Raw genomic sequence first — 22,251 nt, forward strand, 5'->3', positions numbered from 1 at the left:
ACCCTTGAGATAATTATCCCAAGAAAAGTATCCTGAGATGATCATCTTGAGATAATTATCCCAAGATAATCATGTCTGTCTATGTTCTGTAAGCATGTTTGTTAATGTTGAAATTTGGTTTTACTTTTTGTACTGAAGTAATTCAGTCAGTACCATTAAAGTATCATATTTTAATACCGTCTCTACTCATCACTCCCTCTGAATAAAGACACAGAAGCCAGTAGAGGGTAAAAAGTTTAATAAAACATACTGTAAAAACAACAGTTTCCCAAAAGTTCCATGAACAAATTAAGGCAAAACATATAAGCTGATCCTGAGTTTGGAGCTGAGATCAATCATTTCTTGCTGGTGAAGACTAATCGTTTACTGGCCTAACTGGAAAATCAATATTTCTTGATGTACAAGTTTACCAAGTTACACAAACTACATCATTCTGAGAACAGCTTTTCACAAACAATCTTCAGCAACACTTTACTGTAGGGTGCAGTTCATAAGGCTACATGACACCTACATAAACTTGTCAAGACAACTGACATAACCCTACACAAATGTTTATAAAAGCTTATTGCAATAGGCATCATCAGCGAATGACGCCTACTTCAATAAGTATATATAAACATTTATGTAGGGTTATGTCAGTTGACATGACAAGCTTATGTAGGTGTCATGTAGCCCTATGGACAGTACCCTAGTGTTACCCAATCTTCTATCAGACCTCAGTTAAAAAGATATCACGAACAGTATCATGAAATGTAAACAACCATGAGAAAAATGTAAACAGGGCCGGCTGTGGAGGCAGGTTATTCCCAGCTGTTTGACGGATGCCGGCCGCCCGCAGACTCGCGGCGCTCTCAGGCCGTTTTGACAGTGTACCTCCTTTCAAACTGACCCACATCAAACTTGCGCTTGCAGCCAGCGTAGTTCATGTAGCGCACTTTCCCGAAAACGGCCCTCTCAGCCCAGCCCTGGTCATGAATTCCGCAGATGGACCACATGCAGCCTATAGAGGAGAGAAGAAGAAACAAAAGACTGAATGGGTGGAAGATTTTTAACCCAAACAATGTTCAACGTCTTTAAGTGGTCAGTAAAGTGGATCAGTGTGAAACTGGAGATTTCGCTTTCCTATCACTGTATAAAAGAAGCTCCACGCTGCCTTTATTGTTCAATGCACTGTGATGGATCTCATCACTATGGAAACACTTATTATTGATTTGTTTCGTCAGAGTAAGTTGGTGTGTGACTTATATTCCTATTGACGTTTGTTTGTGTAAAAAGGTCTCGCAACCATCTAAGAATTGGTCCTGTCATCAGGAGATCACGAGTTTGATCCCCAGTGATGCTGCAGCCGCCGGGGGTCCAAGAGATCACAATGGGCTTTGCTCTCTCTGGGTGGGTAGGATGGCTCCCCCCCCTTCTCCTCCAAAGATGCTAGTCAGTGCAGACGTAACACATCAGGTGGTTAGTGTTCTCCTCCGAGCGTGTTCGGGTGTTTAGTTGTGTTAGCAGCGGTTCAGAAGGATGCGGTGGTGCTTCACAGGTCTCAGAGGAAGCCTGTGTTTGCCTTCACTCTCCTAGTCTTAATTGTCTTAGGGCAGTCGTGGGCTGAAGGTTAGAGACCCAGCCCTGTGACCGGAAGGTTGCCGGTTCGATCCCCCGAGCCGACAGTACGTGACTGAAGTGCCCTTGAGCAAGACACCGAACCCCCAACAAGATTTTCTTTCTTAAGACAATTTCGTGAATGTGGCCCCTGATTTCTTGCTTAACTGTCACTTTTCAAGCTGCTTTCTTTTACCAAAGGCCTTCTGCAAACACATTCAGTAAAATACAGAGACTCGTTCAGTTATTCTGCTTCTAAACTGTGGAGCTCAGCTCAGCTTTTATTAGACAGTCGAGCTCAGAGCTCACTTTTAATAAACATCTGAAAACGCAGCTCTTTAACTCAGCGCTTCATTAAAACTCTGCGTCTCTTTGGTCTTTATCCTTTTAACTTGATCGGTCATTGTTTTGTATGTTACTGTAAAACATTGTCACCTGTCTGTAAAGCACTTTGAGCTGCCACTGATATGGAAAGTGCTCTATAAATAAAGACATTATCATTATTACTAATTATGTGTTATTAATTGCTCTGATGCAGCTTCTGATGTGCGGTCGCTGTCTCTCACCTACATATCCGTTGGGGTCGCAGCCGTCCAGTGCGTAGTGGTCATTGAGATAAATGGCGATAGCGAGAGCCTCCTCGGGGGACGAGGTCCACTCCAGAATCTTTTTGGCCCAGTACATTCGCATGAACCCGTGCATCTTCCCCTCTAACAGCAACTGCCTCTGTGGGACGTCACAAGAAACCACACATTTAAATGGAGTCTGTATCTTTCAAAGGTCTGAAACCTTTCATAGTCCTGCCTTGCTGACTCAGACTGAGCTGACTGTTTCATTTATTTACAGTTTGTGTTCATCAGCGGTCAGTTTCTGAGCACAGAGCTGCATTTGTGTGGATGTTTGTATAAAAAAAATATCTGGATAACAGCGCTGCTGTGGTCAGAAGCTGACCAATGATGAATGAGGTAGAAGGGGGCTCAAACCGTGCAGCAGCATGGCTTGACTGAATAATTGCAATCCTTGAGTAATCATTCATTGTCGTCTGTTTTAATCCACAAAAATTAAATCCTACATTACATTTTATATGAAACATCACCTCAGAGAAAAACCTGCACCGCTTTCTCTGAGAAGCTAAAACAGCAGAGAAATCACATGTGGGGACTTTTAATTATCGGATGATGACAAAAACACTCATTGCATAATCTGCGATAAGAGGCTGAACCGACATCTTAAGTAAGAAGCGGATACTTGATTTCAGCTCAGTACTATTACTACATTAACACATGGCTGCCACCTACTGGATCTATTTTGAACTGCAGTAATGAACATGGTTAAAAGTATGGTTAATTATGAAATGGAAAAATTATTATATGTAAGAATGGTTTTTGAGAACGAGTATTCAAAGCCTCTAAAATGATGCCCTAATCTGCAGTCTCAAACTGTGCACCAGCAAAGTGGAGCTACAAGGTAGGTGTTTCCAATAAAGTGGCCAGTTAGTAGAAACACAAGGTGGGTGTTTCTAATAAATCGGGCAGTTAGTGGAAGCACAAGGTCAGTGTTTCTAATAAAGTGGCCAGTTAGTGGAAACACAAGGTAGGTGTTTCTAATAAAGTGGCCACTTAGCAGAAGCACAAGGTAGGTGTTTTCAATAAACTGGCCAGTAAGTGGAGGTACAAGGTAGGTGTTTCCAATAAAGTGGCCAGTGAGTGGAAACAGAAGGTGGGTGTTTCTAATAAACTGGCCAGTAAGTGGAGGTACAAGGTAGGTGATTCCAATAAAGTGGCCAGTGAGTGAAAGTACAAGGTGGGCGTTTACAATAAAGTGGCCAGTGAGTGTAAACAGTGAGTGTGAACTGTAAAGGACACAGGTGTTACAGTCCCTCCATGTGTATATGGGATATTGGTTTCCTTCAGTTTATCACTGTGCCTTACGTACCTGAGCAGCATTCCACAGCTGATCGTGAGTTCTGGCGTTTTCCAGCTGCTCCTGTGTGTAGAGGTAAGGCCGCTTGTCTTTAGCATGATCCTTCAGCGTCTTCTTTGCCCAATCATAAGCGCCTGAGGAAACAAGACCACCACAGAGGGTCGTCAACATGACAATAATTTTCATAAGAATAATAACATACGTGTCAAGTACCTCACAGTGCAGTCAGTACTGAAAAGGTCACTAAAAGCCTAATTTGATTCTGTTTTTTAGACGTTTGTGGGTTTCGGAAAATAGAGACTGGCCGTGATGCTCACCGTCAATGCTGTCGTAGTTTTTGTTGTAGAAGCAGAAGTTGTCGGCGAGCTCCCTGCGGACCACCAGCTCCTCGGTGAAGGAGGCCACAGACTCCCTGGCATTTTTCCCCCAGCGCTGCACCTCCTTCACCACACGCTGAGCAGACAGCTGACCTGAGGGTCAGAGAGAGAGAGAGAGAGAGAAGGACAAAATAACAAAATAACATTAGAACATTCACTTCAGTATCAGGAGCACTGGAGCTACTGAGTCAGAGCTTGGTGAAGGACCTGCTTCTGAGGACGCGAGTGAATGATCTACTGTTGTCATCACATCTTCATCAGTATAATGTTGATTTTGAGATCATTTGAGACCTAAACATTGAGCTGGAAACACGTAAAGACAGACGACGTGGTGGGAAAAAAGTGATGCCTCTAATTTTTTAATTATTTCAGGCTTTTCAGGATGACATAAAGGGGAACCCCACTGATTTTTTTTTTTATTTCTGCATAATTAAAACGGTTAACATGTCAACCAAGTCATTCAGAGTGGTTTGGTGTGAAACGCTTTATTCTAGAGAAACTTGCTGAGTCAGAACTGTTCACAGTGGTGGTGATAGGAACCAGACGTCCACCTCTAAAAGCTCCCTCACAGAAAATTACTACATAAAATGGTTATGAATTCACTGCCTGATGTCTGAGCCTTTGTTTCACAGTAGCTTTGTGAAAAACGTTTAGTCTAAAACCTATTTTTTTTGGCCTAATCAATTTATTTTAATTATTATTTCATGGTAGAAGGATACAAGAAGGATGTTGTGAGGCAAAATAGTCCCCAAAGAAAATGTCATTTTTCATTTTGACCACTATTTTACCATCATCAACGTTATATAAACTCAGACGAATCGTGCAGGTTCACTGGTGGTTTTGGATAACAAATAAAATGTCTATTTTTGCATCATAGTTATCGGGACCGCTGGTTCCATCACCACTGTACAGAAATCGAGAGTCGGCAAGTTTCTCTGCAAAGTAATCATTTCACATTAAATCACTCAGAATGACTGTTTATATATCAGTCACTGAACTATACAGATTAAAAAAAAAATAAATAAAAAATCTGTGGAGTTCCCCTTTAAACCAGAGCCTGCTCACCATATTTTAGCCTGTTTTTATTCTCCTCACTCGGTAATGATACTACTTTCAGTTTTTAAAAAAATCTTACATAGTGCAGCTTTAAAAAGTAGAGCAGTAGGAGCAGACGAAAAGAAAAGGCACAGCCACCTATAAACATCCTTCGCTTCAGCCAAAATGTGAAAAAGTACCATCCCTGCATTGTTAAATATGCTTACAGCAGTTCCTACAGTGATGCTACAGTATTGGGAGGAACTGATTTTTTTATTTATTTATTTTTTTGTTGTCGTTACATTGTAAATGTTACTGCTAGGAAGCTGAATATCTTATTGAAGCTGTATAAATATGGCAAATCATCAGTACAGTGGAGAGAACGGATCACTCAAATGACAGAAATGACTCATCAGATGAGGAGAACAACAAGCTAAAAGCTAAAGCTAATAAGGTAGCTGGCTAGCTAGACAACTTTTCTCAGTAAGGCTACTTTTCATTGGCTGAAAGGATAAAAAACAGCTTCTTTGGCGTTCATTTCCTTCTAAATTAATATAAATCTGCTGTTTTCTTTATATTTTTCTTCATAGACCAAGGTTAGAGTTTAACTAAGCCCCAATCCCATTTCTCATTTTTACCCCTTGTTTTTGAGTGTTGCCCCTTAGAACTGAGTTACAGGGTAGTGGTTGAAATCTTCCCTCTGAAATGGGACCCTCAAATAAAAAGAGCATCACTTCATTAACAGCTACCAGCGCTGCTCTGTAGGAGACCCTGCCAGTCTGCAGTGACAGCAGAGGAGGGTAAAGTTCAGCTCCTCACTGCTGGGCTTTAGTTACATTTAGGGCATCATATGCCTTCAAAGAGGGGGGCAATTATTTATTATCACCCACCTGTAATTCTTCAGCGATATGAAGCTGGAGTCAGATATTCACCAGCTTCTTGTTCGAATTTTCCCGTTCCACCTTAAACGGTGCAGCAGTTACATTGTGGTGCTTCAGGCGTCAGAACTGCTGGACTATTTAAGGTGGAACGGGAAAGTTAGCTAGCTAGCTACCGAGACATTAGCCTAGTACTAGGCTTCTTATGAAGAAAACGACCAAAATACATCGAAACGACATTAAACTAAGATAAAACAATGATTATTGTAATTTTTTTAACAGAGAAAATTCTCATATTTGTGTGTTTCTTTGGTCTCTTGTTCAGCCATCTTGTCTGTTTTTCTTTTTTTCTCATAACTGTCTGTTTGGAGTGTCTGAAAAGCCTCCATTTGGAGGGTCAAGTAGCCCTAACACTTCACCCTACCCCTCTATCTCAACAAGAACCAGGACACCCTACACCTAAACGCACAAAACAAAGGGGTAGGGCTAAGTGGTAGGAGCGAGGGGTGTAATGGAATTGGGCCTAACACTACCCTGTTCGTATTTATTAGCATTTTGGTCAGCGGCTATGGTTGGCAGTCAGGATTGGCTGACACCACAGGGATTCCCAATAGTTGTATGACGTATTTGTGAAATGCATGCAGGGTATTGTAGTGAGAGAACGAAAACAATATGAAATCGCGAATTCTGTCAAAAAGATGAGGCTGCGCTGCAAAACACAGCTGTATCACGATACATAACATATTAAACTGTGGTTTTAGGTCTGAATGACCCTTGAGGCATCTATAAAGAGGACAGAGATACTGCTTAGCTGCCATGCTTGTTGTTGTAGAATGACAGCTTAGCTAGTTAAGCTAAGAGAACTCATGAAAAACTGACCGGAGTGAAGCCAGGGCGAGAGCTGGCTGAGAGCCGCTGAGTTTGGGTTGTTTCTCTCTGTGGCGAAGAGACGCAGACGGTGCTGGATGAAGGACTCCAGCATGGCCATCCCCCCCGCGGTGCCCGGCTGAGCCCACTTCACCTCATCCACGGTCCGGTCCACCTCCACAGAGCTCAGAACCTCCTCCCAATCCACTGCCTACAGAACAGAAACACACAGCTTTCCTGCTCACGCGTCTTTACTTTTATTTAACAGGAAAATACACAATATAAAACATGCTGATTTCACAGTGTCAGTGTAGCAGAGTCAGCCAGATGCCTACTTTTCATCTGCTTCATGGCACCCAAGAAGGACTTCATGATAGATACATGATAATTAGAAGAACATGTGTCAACATAGCTTATTATTTTCTCAAAATAATTGTTATCTTGACATAATATGTCAGAATTTCCAGAAAATAACTGATTATTTACTTTATGTTTTAAAACATGTTCACTTTCGGCTGGTGGGATGGGCCGAACTGGATTCCGACTGCATTTGGAAAGTGTGTCAAACTGTAAAATCCCTGTTTATTTTCACTGAGTGCACTCAAGTTATTCAGAACTTTTATGGTTTTGAGCCTAACCCAGGGGTCGCAACCCAAATCTTATGAAGAGGCATTTTGTTCTTGCAACAAACATCAAATCACCCTGAGAGCCACAACGTTTTATGTCCATTTTACTATCTTGGCTGTATATTTGTGCTTCAGTATGTGCAAACATACTAAATGAAAACACAGACTTACTTTGCTCTGCTTTAAGCTTTAACTCAGCTATAGACGCTTTTCTCGCATCTCCTTTCAGCTAAAGTAGAAAAGTTTCTTGTAAAACGTCTCTCAACGTGTGATTTTTACGAGGCTGAAGTCGCTTCTCATTCGCCAGCTTCTTGTTCAGATTTTCCGGTTCCACCTTAAATGGTGCCTGAGGTGCCAGAATGTAACTGCTGCACCATTTAAGGTGGAACAGGACAATTCAAATGAGACGCCGACTTCAGCCTCGCAACTTTTTAGTGTTTGTGAGTTTCTCACTGCAGATCAAACGTATCAGGACGTATCAGGTGATTATAAACACTAATAAGTCCATTTGTCTCCAAATGATCGACGTTCGTCTTAAATCCCTCTCTTTGTTGTTTCGTTAGCTACTAGCTAGGCGAGATTGTTGTCTGTGTTGCTATGGTGACCAGCAGTCTGCGCTGATCTTCAGGGTTAAAGGGTGAATTAGCAGTTCTACATTAACTCCAGAGTTTAAGACCATTTATTGTTAAACTGTGTTGAAAGATCAGCAGAGCTTTATTTTACTGTAAAGGAGGATTATTTTATTTTTACCTACTAATCTGATTCTGCTGTGGAGCCACAACAGGACAGTAGAAGAGCCGCATGTTGCCGACCTCTGGGTTAACCTCTTAGCTGTGTGCCACTTTTTACACCAAAATGTTACATAAAATCCCACTTTTGAGTTCATGAGACAGACAGCAGTTCAGACTGGGAGGTTAAAATGAGAGCAATAAAAAATGAGGGACAGTGTGAATGAAGTGCACCAGCTGACATTTTTGAGTTTTGTCAATGTATCCTGAACTAGATGGGAAAAGCTGCTCAACAAGCTTTAAATTTGGCTTGACAAAGACATTGGTTTAAAATCCCAGGTGGTTGCTAAGGCTACGTTTACACAACAGGTAAAAGTGGCCCAAATCTTTTTCTTCATATGTGACACAGATGTGTGTCTGTGTGTCAGTGTGAACAGAAAAACACACTGAATCAGACATTTTCAGTTCTGATTTGAGACACTTACATGTGTGGTACTGAAATCTGATCCGTATCTGATCTGCAGCAATACAACTCAGTCTGAACAGCCAGATCGGAATTCATGCAGTTTTTACGTCAGTACAACTCGACATTCTTCATAATTTAGAGACCTAATAAACATCTGGGCTGATGTTTCTGTACAAAAATTAGAAGCGACTCATCCAAACTCTGTTTTCGAAGAGATTTCTAAAGAAATGTCCGAACGTGGCCGCAGGAGAACGAGGCTGCAGCATCAAAGAACAGTTAAAAGTCTGAAAGCAGAGTTAAAAGAATCCGAGGACGCGAACCAAAGAAGTGACCGCGCCCTTTTTACGGCTCAAACTCATTCTCGGTGATGAGCCCAGCTGTCAGTCAGTGAAGCTTCATGATGGCTCCTGTGATGCTGGTGAAGATGAAGCTGATCCTCCGGGAGCGACTGGCGTTCATTCATAGTCGTGATTGTTTACCTCTGGATGAGCCGTGAAGCAGCGTGACGCTCTGATCTTTTGTGCATGTGGGTCAGTTTAGGAGCTGATCTGTTCAGACTGATGTCGCATTTAAAAGATAATCTGAACAGTCAAACAAAAAAAGCTGATTTCGTGAGAAAATCAGATTCGGGCCACTTTTACCTGCTGTGTGAACGTAGCCTAAGATGTTGCTAGGCCAATGCTACTGAATCCATGGTGATGTCACTGAATACATATTTGAACACATACCCCGTTCAGTATTCAGGCAACACTACTTATTTTGCCCAACTCTGAGGTCTAGTAGTCTAACTGGGTGGGCACGGCCTCCCCCCAGTATAGGATTCTGTTACCTGCTAGCCTCTTAGCTCCAGTGCAAACATAAAGAAGCAAAGCTTAGACACCAAACATGTCCCAGCTTATTGACTACTTTTGGGGAAAGGATGGAAAGTGTTTATGTATATACATGAGTTTTTGTTAAACTAACGCTTTAAACTGTTCTTTCTGGGGAGCTTCCAGTCCTACCTTTGCCGTTTTCGTGGAAGGGTGTGGATGCACGTCCACAGGTGGAAACTCAGTGAGGAACTCTGGGAGGAGTTTGGTGATTTTCCCTCTGATGGTCCTGGCTCCGTACTCCAGCTTAGGAGACGCCTCCCAACACGGCACCACATTATGGGCATCAACCTTAACATCAGCAGAGAAGATGCACTTCGTTAAATGCCGATGTGGAAATACAGTGGATGTGTTCGGCTAAATGTGATTAGCCAAAATTACAGTCTCAGCTGATCGACTACATTTGAGCCAAGAGTGAAACTGTTATCATTTTATTGTGTACTGTGGTATTCTCAGTGAGTGAGAGAGAGAGAGAGAGACATTCTCTCACAGTGTGGTATCGTAGCCCACCTGCATGAAGGGGACGTCAGCTGGCAGCTCTTTTTTGACTTTCTCAGTCCACTGCAGGGGCAGTCTGAGGGGGTTAAAGTCCGTCACCACGGCACCGAAGTTCCAGCTCTTCACAAAGCAGGGCAGCGTCAGCTCAGGCTCACCACGCAGGAGGTGGAACTGAATGTCAAGACTCTTACATTCCTGTGGGAAGGACAACAATTCAGGACAGTTTTCACGTACAGCCGTCAAAGTTTCAACACCTCCTGCTCAAATCTTCAGTAAAATTCATGGCGTTTCACGCCTGAAAGTCCAGACCAAAGATCATGTTTTTGTTACACTGTGTACATTTGATCCGCTTAGTTTTAGTGATGGGCTGATCCATTCTGATTCCGATACACAACTGCCGATACCAATCCTGACACAAGAGCTCTTTTTACTTTTATAGCTAAGGCATTAGCAAACATCCTAACTAGACTAAACCTCCTAAATCCTGTCCTAACTTTAGGATGAACCCCAACAGGGTCCTCACTTCTGTTTAAGGTCCGTTTCTATGGTTTTTAGGCAGCTGAGTCAGCAGCATAGTTCACTACCAGCATAATGAGCTCCATTTATCTCTACTGTAAAACGCTGCTTTCACTGTGAGATGATTTTCTTTTCTAACTCTGCGTTTTAAAGATCTCAGACGCTGCAGACTCGATCTCCACCGCCCCTCTGATCACCTTCGTGTGTTAATGTTGATGATGAAATATTACAGTGATGGTGGTGAATAATGAGGAGACGGAGCTGAACGTGTGTCTGTTTATTAGGAGGAGTAACGTTAGCGCGCTCGGCTAAAGCGTTTGGGAAATGGAGACTGAAACTGGGGAGCGGCGACACTGATAAACAGCAGGGGACGCTCTCACAGTATTCACAACTTCAAGTTTGTAGTGCTTTAATTTTGATTGACCTTGAATCAGTAACAGTAGCTAATGTTATTTTGATGACATGTTTACGTTTCAGCTGTGCGTGTATGGTGGGTTGCTAAGTAACGGGTAGCATGACAGATGATTGTCGACTTTGATGATGAGTTAAGAGTCTTAACTGAAGATAAGATGTTGTAAGATACGATTCCTAAATTAAGGTCAGATTTGCTTCTGTGATAAGAACTGTATTATAATTGTTATCCTGTAATTGGTCTGAAAGTCCGAACCATTCAAAACAGTGTTTTCACACTGAAAACAACCCGAATCACAGAGACACTCTATTCAACGTCTGACTGGTCCTGAAAGCTCTTCACCTTGGCCACCTTTTGCAGTCCTCTGATCATGAAGGCGTACTGGCGGTAGGCCGCGTCCAGATACCGCGGCACCAGACAGAAGCAGATGTGGAGGGGCAACTTCTCCGCTAGAGCCAGCTGCTGCGCATAGACCACTGCCCAGTTATCTGAGAGAGAGAGAGAGAATCCACAGGTAAACCTAATAAAGTGGCCAGTGAGATCAGCCATAACACTAAAACCACCTCCTTGTTTCTACACTCTGTCCATTTTATCAGCTCCACTGACCATATAGGAGCACTTAGTAGTTCTACAGTTACAGACTGTAGTCCATCTGTTTCTTCATGCTTTGTTACCCTGTTCTTCAGTGGTCAGGACCCCCATGGACCCTCACAGAGCAGGTACTGTTTGGGTGGTGGATCATTCTCAGCACTGCAGTAACACTGACGTGGTGTGTTAGTGTGTGTTGTGCTGGTACAAATGGATCAGACACAGCAGTGCTGTTGGAGTTTTTAAACACTGTCCACTCACTGTCCACTCTATTAGACACTTCTACCTTGTTGGTCCACCTTGTAGATGTAAAGTCAGAGACGATAGCTCATCTGCTGCTGCACAGTTTGTGTTGATCATCCTCTAGTCCTTCATCAGTGGTCAGAGGACGCTGCCCACAGGACGCTGCTGGCTGGATGTTTTTTGTTGGTGGACTATTCTCAGTCCAGCAGTGACACTGAGGTGTTTAAAGACTCCAGCAGCACTGCTGTGTCTGATCCACTCAGACCAGCACAACACACACTAACACACCACCACCACATCAGTGTTACTGCAGTGCTTTAGGTTCTATAGTTTTTTCAGCAGGGTTTATATTACAGAACAAGGGAAACCCCAGCGATTTTCAAAAGTTCTATATAATGAACTGTTTGGTGTGAAATGCTCTGTTCTAGACAAACTTACAGAGTTGTTTACAGTGGTGGTGATAGGAACCAGACGTCCCCCTCTAAAAGCTCCCTCACAGAAAGTTACTACATGAAATGGTTATGAATTCACTGCCTGATGTCTGAGACACTGTTTACAGTAGTTATGTGATAGTTTTGGCTCAGAATGTATTTTACTCCATTTATTTTTAATCCATTCATGTTGTCTATATTTGTGTTGTAGTCATGGCGACCCCTAGTTCCTATCACCACCACTGTAAAGAAACCTGAACCATTTCACACCAAACCACTCTGTTTACATCTCACACACTGAATTATACAGAAATTCTGAAAAACCGGTGGAGTTCTCCTTTAAGCATTGCATTTGCAACTGCACAGGTTCCTCCAGCACCGCTGAACCAGTTAAGTGGCTGAAGAGGCTCCAGTGGTCTCTGTGTATGTACTCACCCTGGACCCTCTGGTCCCTCGCCATCCAGTACAGAACCCCCCCGCAGCCCTGAGGAACCTTCTGGTTCTCGGAGAGGAAACGCACGCGCTTGGCGTTGAATTTGCAGCCGGTGTTTCGAGCGCGCAGCTCGTCCACTTCCAGCTGCAGCCAGCCGGCCTGCCTCCCTCCCCTCTCTCCCCTCTCTCCTCCACTCTTCTCCTCAGCCTTCTGCTTCTTTCCCTCCACAGCGCTGCTGAGCGCCTCCGCCTTCCGCTTCAGCTCGGCTCTCCTCGCATACATGCTCGCTGCCCGGCGGGGTAAGAAGGTCAGAAGCGCCGCTCGGAGCTCTAAACTCGAGAGTAAAGCGGCTGAGGCGATCAGATTCACAGCTCTCCGGCCTGCAGACGCGCGGCGCTGCGTGCAAAGCATGAAAAGAGCACGCTCTACGGGCACCACTCACGTGCGCGCCTTCTGTTTTGTAACCACGAAACAGAGACTCTGATTGGCCGGCGCCGGCCAGCGGGGCGGGGCCTGCAGGAGATACGTAACAGTTCATTTTCTAAGGCTTTTGTAACGTGTTTTGTAACTTTAACGGCTACATTTCTTTCTAAGTTCATCTTTTATCATAAGTTATTATAAATTATATTATTATGATAGTATAATATGAACTATATCTGACCATCTTCGAAAAAAGACGGTTCTTTAGTAAAGAAAGTGGTTCTAAATAGAACCATGAACACTCAAAGAACCCTTTGCATGATTAAATAGCTCTTTGCATGGTGAAATGGTTCTTCACATCGATGGAGAATGTGTTCTAGATGGTTCTATTCTTAAGGTTTTTTAAGTGTTCTTTAGGGTTCTGTTTGGAACCGTAAGAACCATGTGCATGCTGGACTGGTTCTTCAGACTGGTTAAGAATGTGTTGCATACGGTTCGGTGTAGCACCAAATAAGGTTCTTCTGTTGTTACAAGCTTGGCATTGTCACAATAGCAGAACCCTTTTGGTGCTATCTAGAACCATTTTAAAAAAGGTTCTATATAGAACCATGTGCAACACATTCTCCATCAAACTGAAGAACCATTTCACTATACCAGGAGCCATTTGAGCATGCAAATGGTTCTATGTAGAACTCTTGGTTCTAAATAAAACCGCTGTCTTTACCAAAGAACCTTGGAGAACCTTCTTTTTAAGAGTGCCGTTATGTATATCCCCCAATTTTATAAATCTGCTGTTTTCCTGAAATTATTGAGTCTTTTTTTGTTAAAGTTATGCTAATTTTGTGAATGACTTCATTTCACTGTGTAGGTTTTTCTACTGAACAGTTTTTACCTCACTGCTGCCTCTAGTGGTAAAAATGAATATCAGAAAATATCCTTTTGTTGAACTTCTGACTATAGCAATCATACTTGTTAGCATATGTCATACATACATAGTATACGCATCAGCATGCATTGAACACATGTACATACACAAAGATATATAAAACAAATGTATAAAAAAAGAAAACAACAAACCTTTTGGGGGTGCACTTTATGTGCTTGCCTATGTTTCAACTGCTTTTTAATTTTTTATTAAATAAAGTTTGAAGTGGCAAATTTGTAATTTTTTTATTAGACCATTTACAATTATGTATAGAATTAAAATAAATCATAATATTTAGGATAATTATCAAAAAACACATTCTGATTCAGATTATAAGCAAAATAGAGTAAAACATCATTTACACCAATTTGATCTTTTACTCCAGGTGCGGTTGATAGTAGCAGTGTGAATGCAATAAAAATAATGATGAATTGTTTCATTTTTATTCTTACAAGAAACAAAATTGCGAGGATGCAGTTATTAAAATAATGTAAATGACACAGATAAACTATGGATGACAGGAAAACATTCTATGTAATTTTGACGTTACTATGATATTGTATTTACAGAGCAAAGAGAAACACAAAAGGAAAAAAAAGAAGAAAAAAAGTCTTGTTTCTTCATTACATCATCTTAAATTCTAGTAGTTTAATTTACCATCTATCTAAAAGCCTCTAATAGTGCAGCAAAGTCCATTAAGAATAGATCAAACCTGGGTATTGTTTTGAGAAATGTGCACATGTGTAAATAGAATTTACTCTTATTATTGGATACTGTCTTATTATTTTGAAATGCTGAGTCATTATTTTGAGATACTATCTCATTATTTTGACAAACATTTTCATACTTTTGAGATTTCTTGCTATTTTGAGATACTTTCTCATTATTTTGAGATGAAAATTCAAATAATGAGATAGTATCTCAAAACAATGACTTGGTATCTCAAAATAATGAGATAGTATTCCAAAATAATCACATGGCACCTCAAATTAATGAGATAATATATTCCAACAATGACTTGGTATCTCAAAACAATGACTTGGTATCTCAAAATAATGAGATAGTATCTCAAAACAATGACTTGGTATCTCAAACTAATGAGATAGTATTCCAAAAATAATTACTTAGCGCATCAAATTAATGAGATAATATCTTCCAATAATAAGATAGTATCTCAAAACAATGACTTGGTGTCTCAAACTAATGAGACAGTATTCCAAAATAATTACTTAGAATCGCAAAACAAGAAATAGAAATTCACTTAAAAATTAAAATAATAATTAAGTGCTGGATATTTTTTTAGATTTTTGTTTATTTCATTTGGCAGAAATGTGCATCCATTATTATCTCGTTGTACGGCAGCGAGGCAAAACAAAACAAGACAAAACAAAGGCCAGCGTACCGCGTCACGCCGTAACCCCGCCCCCCTGAGTGACGCACATAAACCTAAGTGGCGCATGCGTAGCAGTGGTGCAGCGTAGATTTAGCCGTTAGCCGTTTGGTTTGGGTTTAAATTTGATCATTTCATTTTTTTATTTCCGTAAATTTAACATATTCCGCTTAAATCATGAATAAATCCGGCTTTATTTCGAGCGGTAACGCGGAGGGGCCTGACAAAGTGGACATGTCTCTCGGTGAGTGGACGTTAAAACGACCATAGAGCTATCGGAGAGGCTGGAGGCTGAAGTTGGCTTTCTATTCTAATTTTCGCGTTCCACCTTAAATAGGGCAGCAGCTCCTCTCTGGCGCCCGAGTCAGAATACAGCCGCTGCATCATTTAAGGTGGAACGGGGAAATTCGAACAAAAAAGCTGGCGAATAAGAATAAGAAGCTGGGTTTAGCCTCGCAGAAGCTAAGCAGCTAACGTTAGCAACGTTCAGTGTATGCAAATTGTCATATAACTGTAAGTTATAGATGTGATTTATGTTATAAAGGCTTTTATTCAGAAGCTTCAGTTTAACGGTGTTAGAATTCAGCACATGAACCTAAACATTAACACTGCTGCTACTGAATAGCAGACTTGTAAAAGTGTTCGTAGTTTTCTTTAATAAAGCTATAATTGAGTTATCACTCCATAAAAACGGTTCTTTAGTACTATTTAGAACCACAAGCTCCATATAGAACCATTTCGTGCCTAAGTAGTTCTTTGAATGGTGAAATGGCCCTTCAGACTGATGGAGAATGTGCTGTATGTGGTTCTGTACCGAACCTTTTTGAAAACAGTTCTGTGTAGCACCGATGCTTCGATGACCCTTTGTGGTGCTGTATAGAACCATTTTCAAAATGTTCCACATAGAACCTTATACAAATTCTCCATCAATCCAAAGGACCATTTAAGCATGAAGTGTTTCTATGTAGAACCATGAGCTCGAGAGGGAACTGTTCCATGGTGAAATGGTTCTTCAGACTGATGGAGAATGCGCTGTATGTCGTTCTGTACAGAACCTTTTTGAAAGTAGTTCTATGTAGCACCAAAAAGGGTTACAAGCTTCACACTGAAGCAATAGAAGAACGCTTTTTGGTGCTATGTAGAACTGTTTTTAAGAAAAGTTCCACGTAGAACCATATGCAACACATTCTCCATCAACCTGAGGGACCATTTAAGCATGAAATGTTTCTATATAGAACCATGAGCTGCAGAGGGAACCATTCCATGCCGAAATGTTTTTTTGCATGGTGAAATGGTTCTTCAGACTGATGGAGAATGTGCTCTATGTGGTTCTCTACAGAACCTTTTTGAAAGTAGTTCTATGCAGCACCAAAAATGGTTACAAGCTGAGTTGACACTGAAGCAATAGAAGAACCCTTTTTGGTACTATGTAGAACTCTTTTTCTAGTTCCACGTAGAACCATATACAACACATTCTCCATCAATCTGAAGAACCATTTAAGCATGAAATGTTTCTATTTAGAACCATGAGCTCCATATAGAACCATTTTATGCCTAAACGTTTTCTGCATGGTGAAATGGTTCTTCAGACTGATCGAGAATGTGCTGTATGTGGTTCTGTTCAGAACCTTTTTGAAAATAGTTCTATGCAGCACCAAAAAGGGTTACAAGCTTGACATTAAAGCAATAGGAGAACCTGTTTTGGTGCTGTATAGAACCATTTTTACAACACATTCTCCATCACTCTGAAGGACCATTAAAGCATAAAATGGTTCTATATAGAATTCATGGCTCTAAATAGAACCATTCCCTTTACCAAAGAACCTTTTGAAGAAGGGTCTTTTTTAAGAGGGTATGATGGAGCCCATGTCCACTTAGCTATGGGCCCATCAGCTTTGTTTTATTGGAGGATGTAGGGTTGACTGATCATCCAACATCGGTACCTGACCTCCTTCATGCTCTTGTGGATGAATGCAATCAAATCCTCCTCACAGCAATGTTCCAGCATCTAATATAAGGCCTTCCTAGAAGAGTAGATGCTGTTACTGGAGCAAAGGGGGACAAACTCACTATTAATACCCTTCATTTCCGAAGAAACACTGGTGTCTACAGACTTGTACTGCTGGGTTTGTGTCTTAAGCTACACTATACACCCAAATGTTTGCAGAGACCAGAGATTCTTCTGAAATTAAGGGTATTTAATGGTGGGTTTGCTCCCCCTTTGCTTTGCGTCCGTCAGTTGAATTCTGACTGCTGCGTTTGTCGTTCCCCTTCACAGATGACATCATCCGGTTAAACAAGAAACAGAAGCAGCTCCAGAGCCACAGGGCCGCCCTCAAGAAGCACAAGCTGGCCGTGAGGAGCCGCTTAAACCGGGGCAGGCGAACAGGAGCACCACTACAGAGGGGTCAGGAGATAATCACCTGTGCATTCAGCACATATAATGGTCTTCATCAGCTGTTAAAACACTGATTTTGTACAGTGTGTGAATGCAGTGACAAATAAAAATAATGCAAATTAGATGCTGGAAGCGGTGCATGTTTTTATTTAATATTTTAGTCTTTTAAGTAGTTTAAATGCTGAACATACTGTAATTATCCATTACAGCTCTGTTGGTAATTCTGGACCTTTTTGAACAGAGAAGAAAATTAATTTCTTCTTCTTTTTTTTAACAACTTACTAATTACTAGAAGTCTGTGAGTTGCACAGGGATAGTATGTTAGAAATATTTTTCAGTTAATATTTTTCACATTAATCTGCAACCAAATTGGTTGTATATTGAAAACTTTGAGCCTCATTCACCAACCATTCTTAAGAAATTTGTTCTTAAAAACCACAAACAGTTTTCACGAGTTCAAGATTGACATAAACCAGTGTTTTCTTAACACTCAAGAGCACAAAGGTGAGAACAGTTCTGCGCTTTAAGAACACGTCATGAATCTGACGTAGAGGTTTTCTTAGGATCTTTCTCAAGAGCACATTTAAGAATAGACTTAGGAAGATATTGGTGAATGAGAAGCATTGATTCCAGACTTTTGAACAGTACATAAATTTGATCAGTCGAGCATCCGCCTCGCCTAGTCTGCCCCTGTCTGATTGCTGATATGGATGCTGTTATTGTTGTTATGCAGCGTTTGAAGACCCACTTTGTGTCGTAAGAGTTTAATGCGCTCCGTCTGTAACGTGTGGTTTCATTTGGTTTGGTTTTTCAGGAGGAGGTGCGGGTAAATTGTTCGTCCGTGGCAGGAAGTTTGTGCCCGCTGCAGGGGGAAAGCGACGAGGACAGGGCATAATCACCGGTCTGGCCGCCAGGAAAACCACTGTGCTGAAAGGCGTCAGTCCTCTCAACCGGCCGGCACTGAGTCGAACGCCTCGGAACAGACGGACACTGAGTCGACCGGGCCAAGGCAGAGTGCCCCTCAATCGCTCAGCGTTCACTCAGGTATTACCTCTCGTTTAACAATGTGAGCAGTGTTTCCACAGGATTAGGTAGACATGGGGTAATTTATTCATAATATTATTATTATTATTATTATTATTATTAAGTTCAATTTCTATAGCACCTTTTACACACCCAGAGGCATGTTGCATAATCCTCACTCACTCCTTTGCTTGCACAAGAAACTGCTTTGCTCCATATGATCCATTCCTATGACGTTTTATGCCCTGAACATATTGACAAGACATCATACACTTCTTTACATTCATTATAAAATTACACACTAACACACCACCACCACGTCAGTGTTACTGCAGTGCTGAGAATGACCCACCACCCAAATAGTACCTGCTCTGTGAGGGTCCATGGGGGTCCTGACCACTGAAGAACAGGGTAAAGGGGGCTAACAAAGTATGCAGAGAAACAGATGGACTACAGTCTGTAACTGTAGAACTACAAAGTGCACCTATATAGTAAGTGGAGCTGATAAAATGGACAATGAGCGTAGAAACAAGGAGGTGGTCAGAATGTTATGCCTGATCAGTTCGCGGGATGGAACAATACTGGAGTAGGTTAAGAGTGGGTCAGCATTGGCGCTCAGATGTTCTGAAAAGCCGCTCTGTGCTCTGACCAAAATCACGTTGCTCCAACCCCACTCTGCCCCACTCACATGCTCTGGGTGTGGAGCTGTGAAGAGACGAAGGGAGAGAGATCTGTTTTAAGGGCTCTAATGCTGAAAGACTGCGATGTTGAATAAATTTTGTTGACTTTCTAAATTAAAATAAATACCTTTTACATGGAACAAACTGTTTGGATATTGTCTCCGTATTAGCAGCTCAACAATTCCATATGAAGCTTTTTGGTAGATACTCATATTTTTGTAATTGATACTGAGATTTGTTACCTGGCATGGATCGGTCATTAAACATTCAATGTGATGTGGTAAAATTACATTACCCCACCTCCCTGTGTAAAACTGTTCTGGGCACAAGTCTTGATAAACTTGCAGCAAAGAAAAGATGCCAGGTGTCTAATCCAAGCAGATAGGTAGGTTTAACAGACTGAGCTCTTAGGGACGTTTAAATTTTGAATATTTCAAGTATTCATGTAATATTTCAAGGTCTAATACAAGTGTCTGTATTTTACTGTTGAAGTTTTTGAGTATTTTGAATAAACAATGGCCAGTTTGGGTTACAGCACAATATTAATTAAAAATGAAATAAAACATTTCTTTCTCTGGCCCACAGATGTGTGGAGATTTTTTTAATATGTCCCTTTTAGTGGTTGAGTTTGACACCCCTGGTCAACAGGAATGAACCTAATGGTCGATGGTCAGGTTCAGATGCCCAGTCTTTCTGTACTGTGTAGTGTAAGTCTTTAGGGATGTGCATGGGTGCTCGAGTACTTGGTTAACTGTTCAAGATGCCAGTGTTTGAGTCCTGAAATTACTGTATGGGTATTGGTTACATTTCATCACGAGAAGACAGAAAATAAACAGGCCAACATTTTCACGAAACGCTGGTTTTACATTTTAGCATGGCTGTAAAATGTGACAGTTTTATGAACACATATCTCAGGGGTGCCCAGTCCTGGGGCCGGATTCACAAATGAAAGAACATCTAAAGAAAGAAAGTCTTCTTACGTGTTTGTTTTCTTAACTTCATTCTTAAGAAAAAATGTGTTATTCTTTAAATTACTTCTTACAAATTCCCTTATTTTCTTTTCTTAACTATTTTCATAAGAATAAGTGGTATTCTTGAAAATATTGTGTTCTTAAATGTTTTCTTACCCTTTTGATAGCCTCACTCGTTGTAGTGTGTGAGGCTTAAGTGTCAACAAGGTAAACATCTAAATTTGTCAATTTATCTACTCCTGCACGTCCTCGTCTCTTGCTTTACGCTGTCACACCACAATTATCGTGTTTTCCAATGAGGATTTTCACTTCTGCTTCTTGTTTGGTGTGTATTGATCTCCTGGCTGTGTTGATTACAGAGAACGAGGCCGTTTGTTGTGCGGCGTGAGGCTCAGCACAGACAGACACACATACCTGCACAGAGGTGGCAGGACACACACAAAGCTCAGACCCGCAGACCCTTCCAGCTCCGCAGGAAATGGTGAGAGAATCTGATGAAGTACACTGGTCTGACTTGTAGAATGCGTCATGGATGTTAAATGGAAAATGGTTAAATTTGGCACTTTAGGTTTTCACCCGAAAGAGATAATTTGGGACTAAAAATAAAGAAAAATTAAATAGTACTACAACGAAGTGTCAGCCTAACACTTAAAAGGCCCGTATCTTACTTTTTTTGTATTTTATTTTTCCCCGCTAAGGTCGTCTAATTACATTTGTGTAGTTTTATATACCGCAAACATAATTCATTTCTCAATTCACATTTTTCAAGCTCTCGTTATGCCTTAAAATTAAACGGGTTGTTTTTGTTTCTGTGCCTTTAAGACTGATATATGTAAACAAGATCTGTTTCGATTGGCTGTCCTGTATTGCACCTCATTCAGAAAGCAGTCTTTGCTGAAACACTCCTCATATCTTCTGTGTGAATGGGTGGGGCTAAACTCTTGTCGGCCAAATAGGTGGATACGTGTAAATGCATTTGTTTTTGTGACGTTGGTGGCTGTCCTTTACATTGTGTGAAAATTTCATGATGAATGGACCAAAAGCAGTGCTCTAAAATCTTTACATTAACTTACATTGAAAGTAAAGAGCGTTTCCGCCCTCTCCTGTAAACTTAAAATTTTGGAGATACTTGTTTTTCTTTGGACAGTGAAGATATGCTTGCAGAAGAAATGTTTTTTAGAATACAGGGTGATTCAAAAAGATTCATCCGATTTCAAAATGATTGATTTCATTCAGATTGAAATCTTTATAGATCAATGCAGTGAACTGTAAATGGATTAAATGAGCATAAAGTTTATTATGTAATTGTACAAGGTCTCAGTATGAACCTCCTCCAGCTGTACAGACAACATCAACGCCATAGTCAAACTCATCCCATACTGGATTGAGCATGTCGGGTGTCGCTGCACTCACGGCTCTTTCAGTGCGATTTCGGAGATCATCCAGTGTTGTGGAACCAACGTCGAACGCTCTGAGCTGTTGGAGCTTTACTGCCCATGAAAATCACGTTGCACAGTTATGATGGATTCACTCTTATTGAAGTGGAGAACGCAGAACGCTTTCTGCTCAGGGGTCTCCATCTCCTCTCAGACTGAGGGGAGCCACCTTCCACTGACAGTCAAACTCTATGACCCCCTCTTTCAATTGGATTGTGATTGGTTCCTAGGCGCCTCACGGTTGCGGAAATATGGCGCTTTGAGATCGGATGAATCTTTTTGAATCACAGAATAACAGTTTGGTACCTTTTATTTCTGAGGGTGTAGTATTTGTGCAATTTAGAGTTCTGATGGTGCAGGTAAAGAAACGGTTTCAGTGCAGTACGTCATGTCAGTATGACCTGTTGTTGGCTACAAATTCCATATAGCTCGGAAGCAACGAAGCTAATCAGTCACTTTAGCTACTTTAGTTGCATAAAATGAGCAAAAAGATGATGAAATTATTAATCACAGTTATTTATA

The 22,251-nt window shown here is 41.2% G+C and overlaps 2 protein-coding genes across 3 annotated transcripts in view; one reads left to right on the forward strand and one right to left on the reverse strand.

Annotated features, from left to right (window-relative positions):
* Positions 1 to 220: 220 nt before the first annotated feature.
* Positions 221 to 12,945, reverse strand: LOC118826529 (CPD photolyase). Its single transcript, XM_036597518.1, has 9 exons — positions 12,489 to 12,945; positions 11,134 to 11,279; positions 9,876 to 10,058; positions 9,498 to 9,656; positions 6,689 to 6,887; positions 3,837 to 3,989; positions 3,532 to 3,653; positions 2,163 to 2,322; positions 221 to 1,000 (listed from the first exon to the last, which is right to left on the reverse strand). Exons 1-9 carry the CDS (start codon positions 12,895 to 12,897, stop codon positions 852 to 854), a joined length of 1,680 nt encoding a protein of 559 aa, XP_036453411.1. The 5' UTR covers positions 12,898 to 12,945; the 3' UTR covers positions 221 to 851.
* A 2,215-nt stretch (positions 12,946 to 15,160) lies between these two features.
* LOC118826535 (UAP56-interacting factor-like) overlaps positions 15,161 to 22,251 on the forward strand; it is a 16,537-nt gene continuing 9,446 nt past the window's right edge. Inside the window, exons 1-4 of one of the 2 annotated variants that reach the window (XM_036597522.1) lie at positions 15,161 to 15,465; positions 17,500 to 17,628; positions 18,434 to 18,663; positions 20,653 to 20,774. In XM_036597522.1, coding sequence (XP_036453415.1) covers positions 15,399 to 15,465; positions 17,500 to 17,628; positions 18,434 to 18,663; positions 20,653 to 20,774 — 548 coding nt within the window. In that variant the 5' untranslated portion in view covers positions 15,161 to 15,398. The remainder of the gene's footprint in view (positions 15,466 to 17,499; positions 17,629 to 18,433; positions 18,664 to 20,652; positions 20,775 to 22,251) is intronic. The other variant, XM_036597523.1, reaches the window with a different exon arrangement.

The sequence above is a fragment of the Colossoma macropomum genome, unplaced genomic scaffold, assembly GCF_904425465.1.
Source record: "Colossoma macropomum unplaced genomic scaffold, Colossoma_macropomum, whole genome shotgun sequence".
In the NCBI taxonomy this organism is placed as follows: Eukaryota; Metazoa; Chordata; class Actinopteri; order Characiformes; family Serrasalmidae; genus Colossoma; species Colossoma macropomum.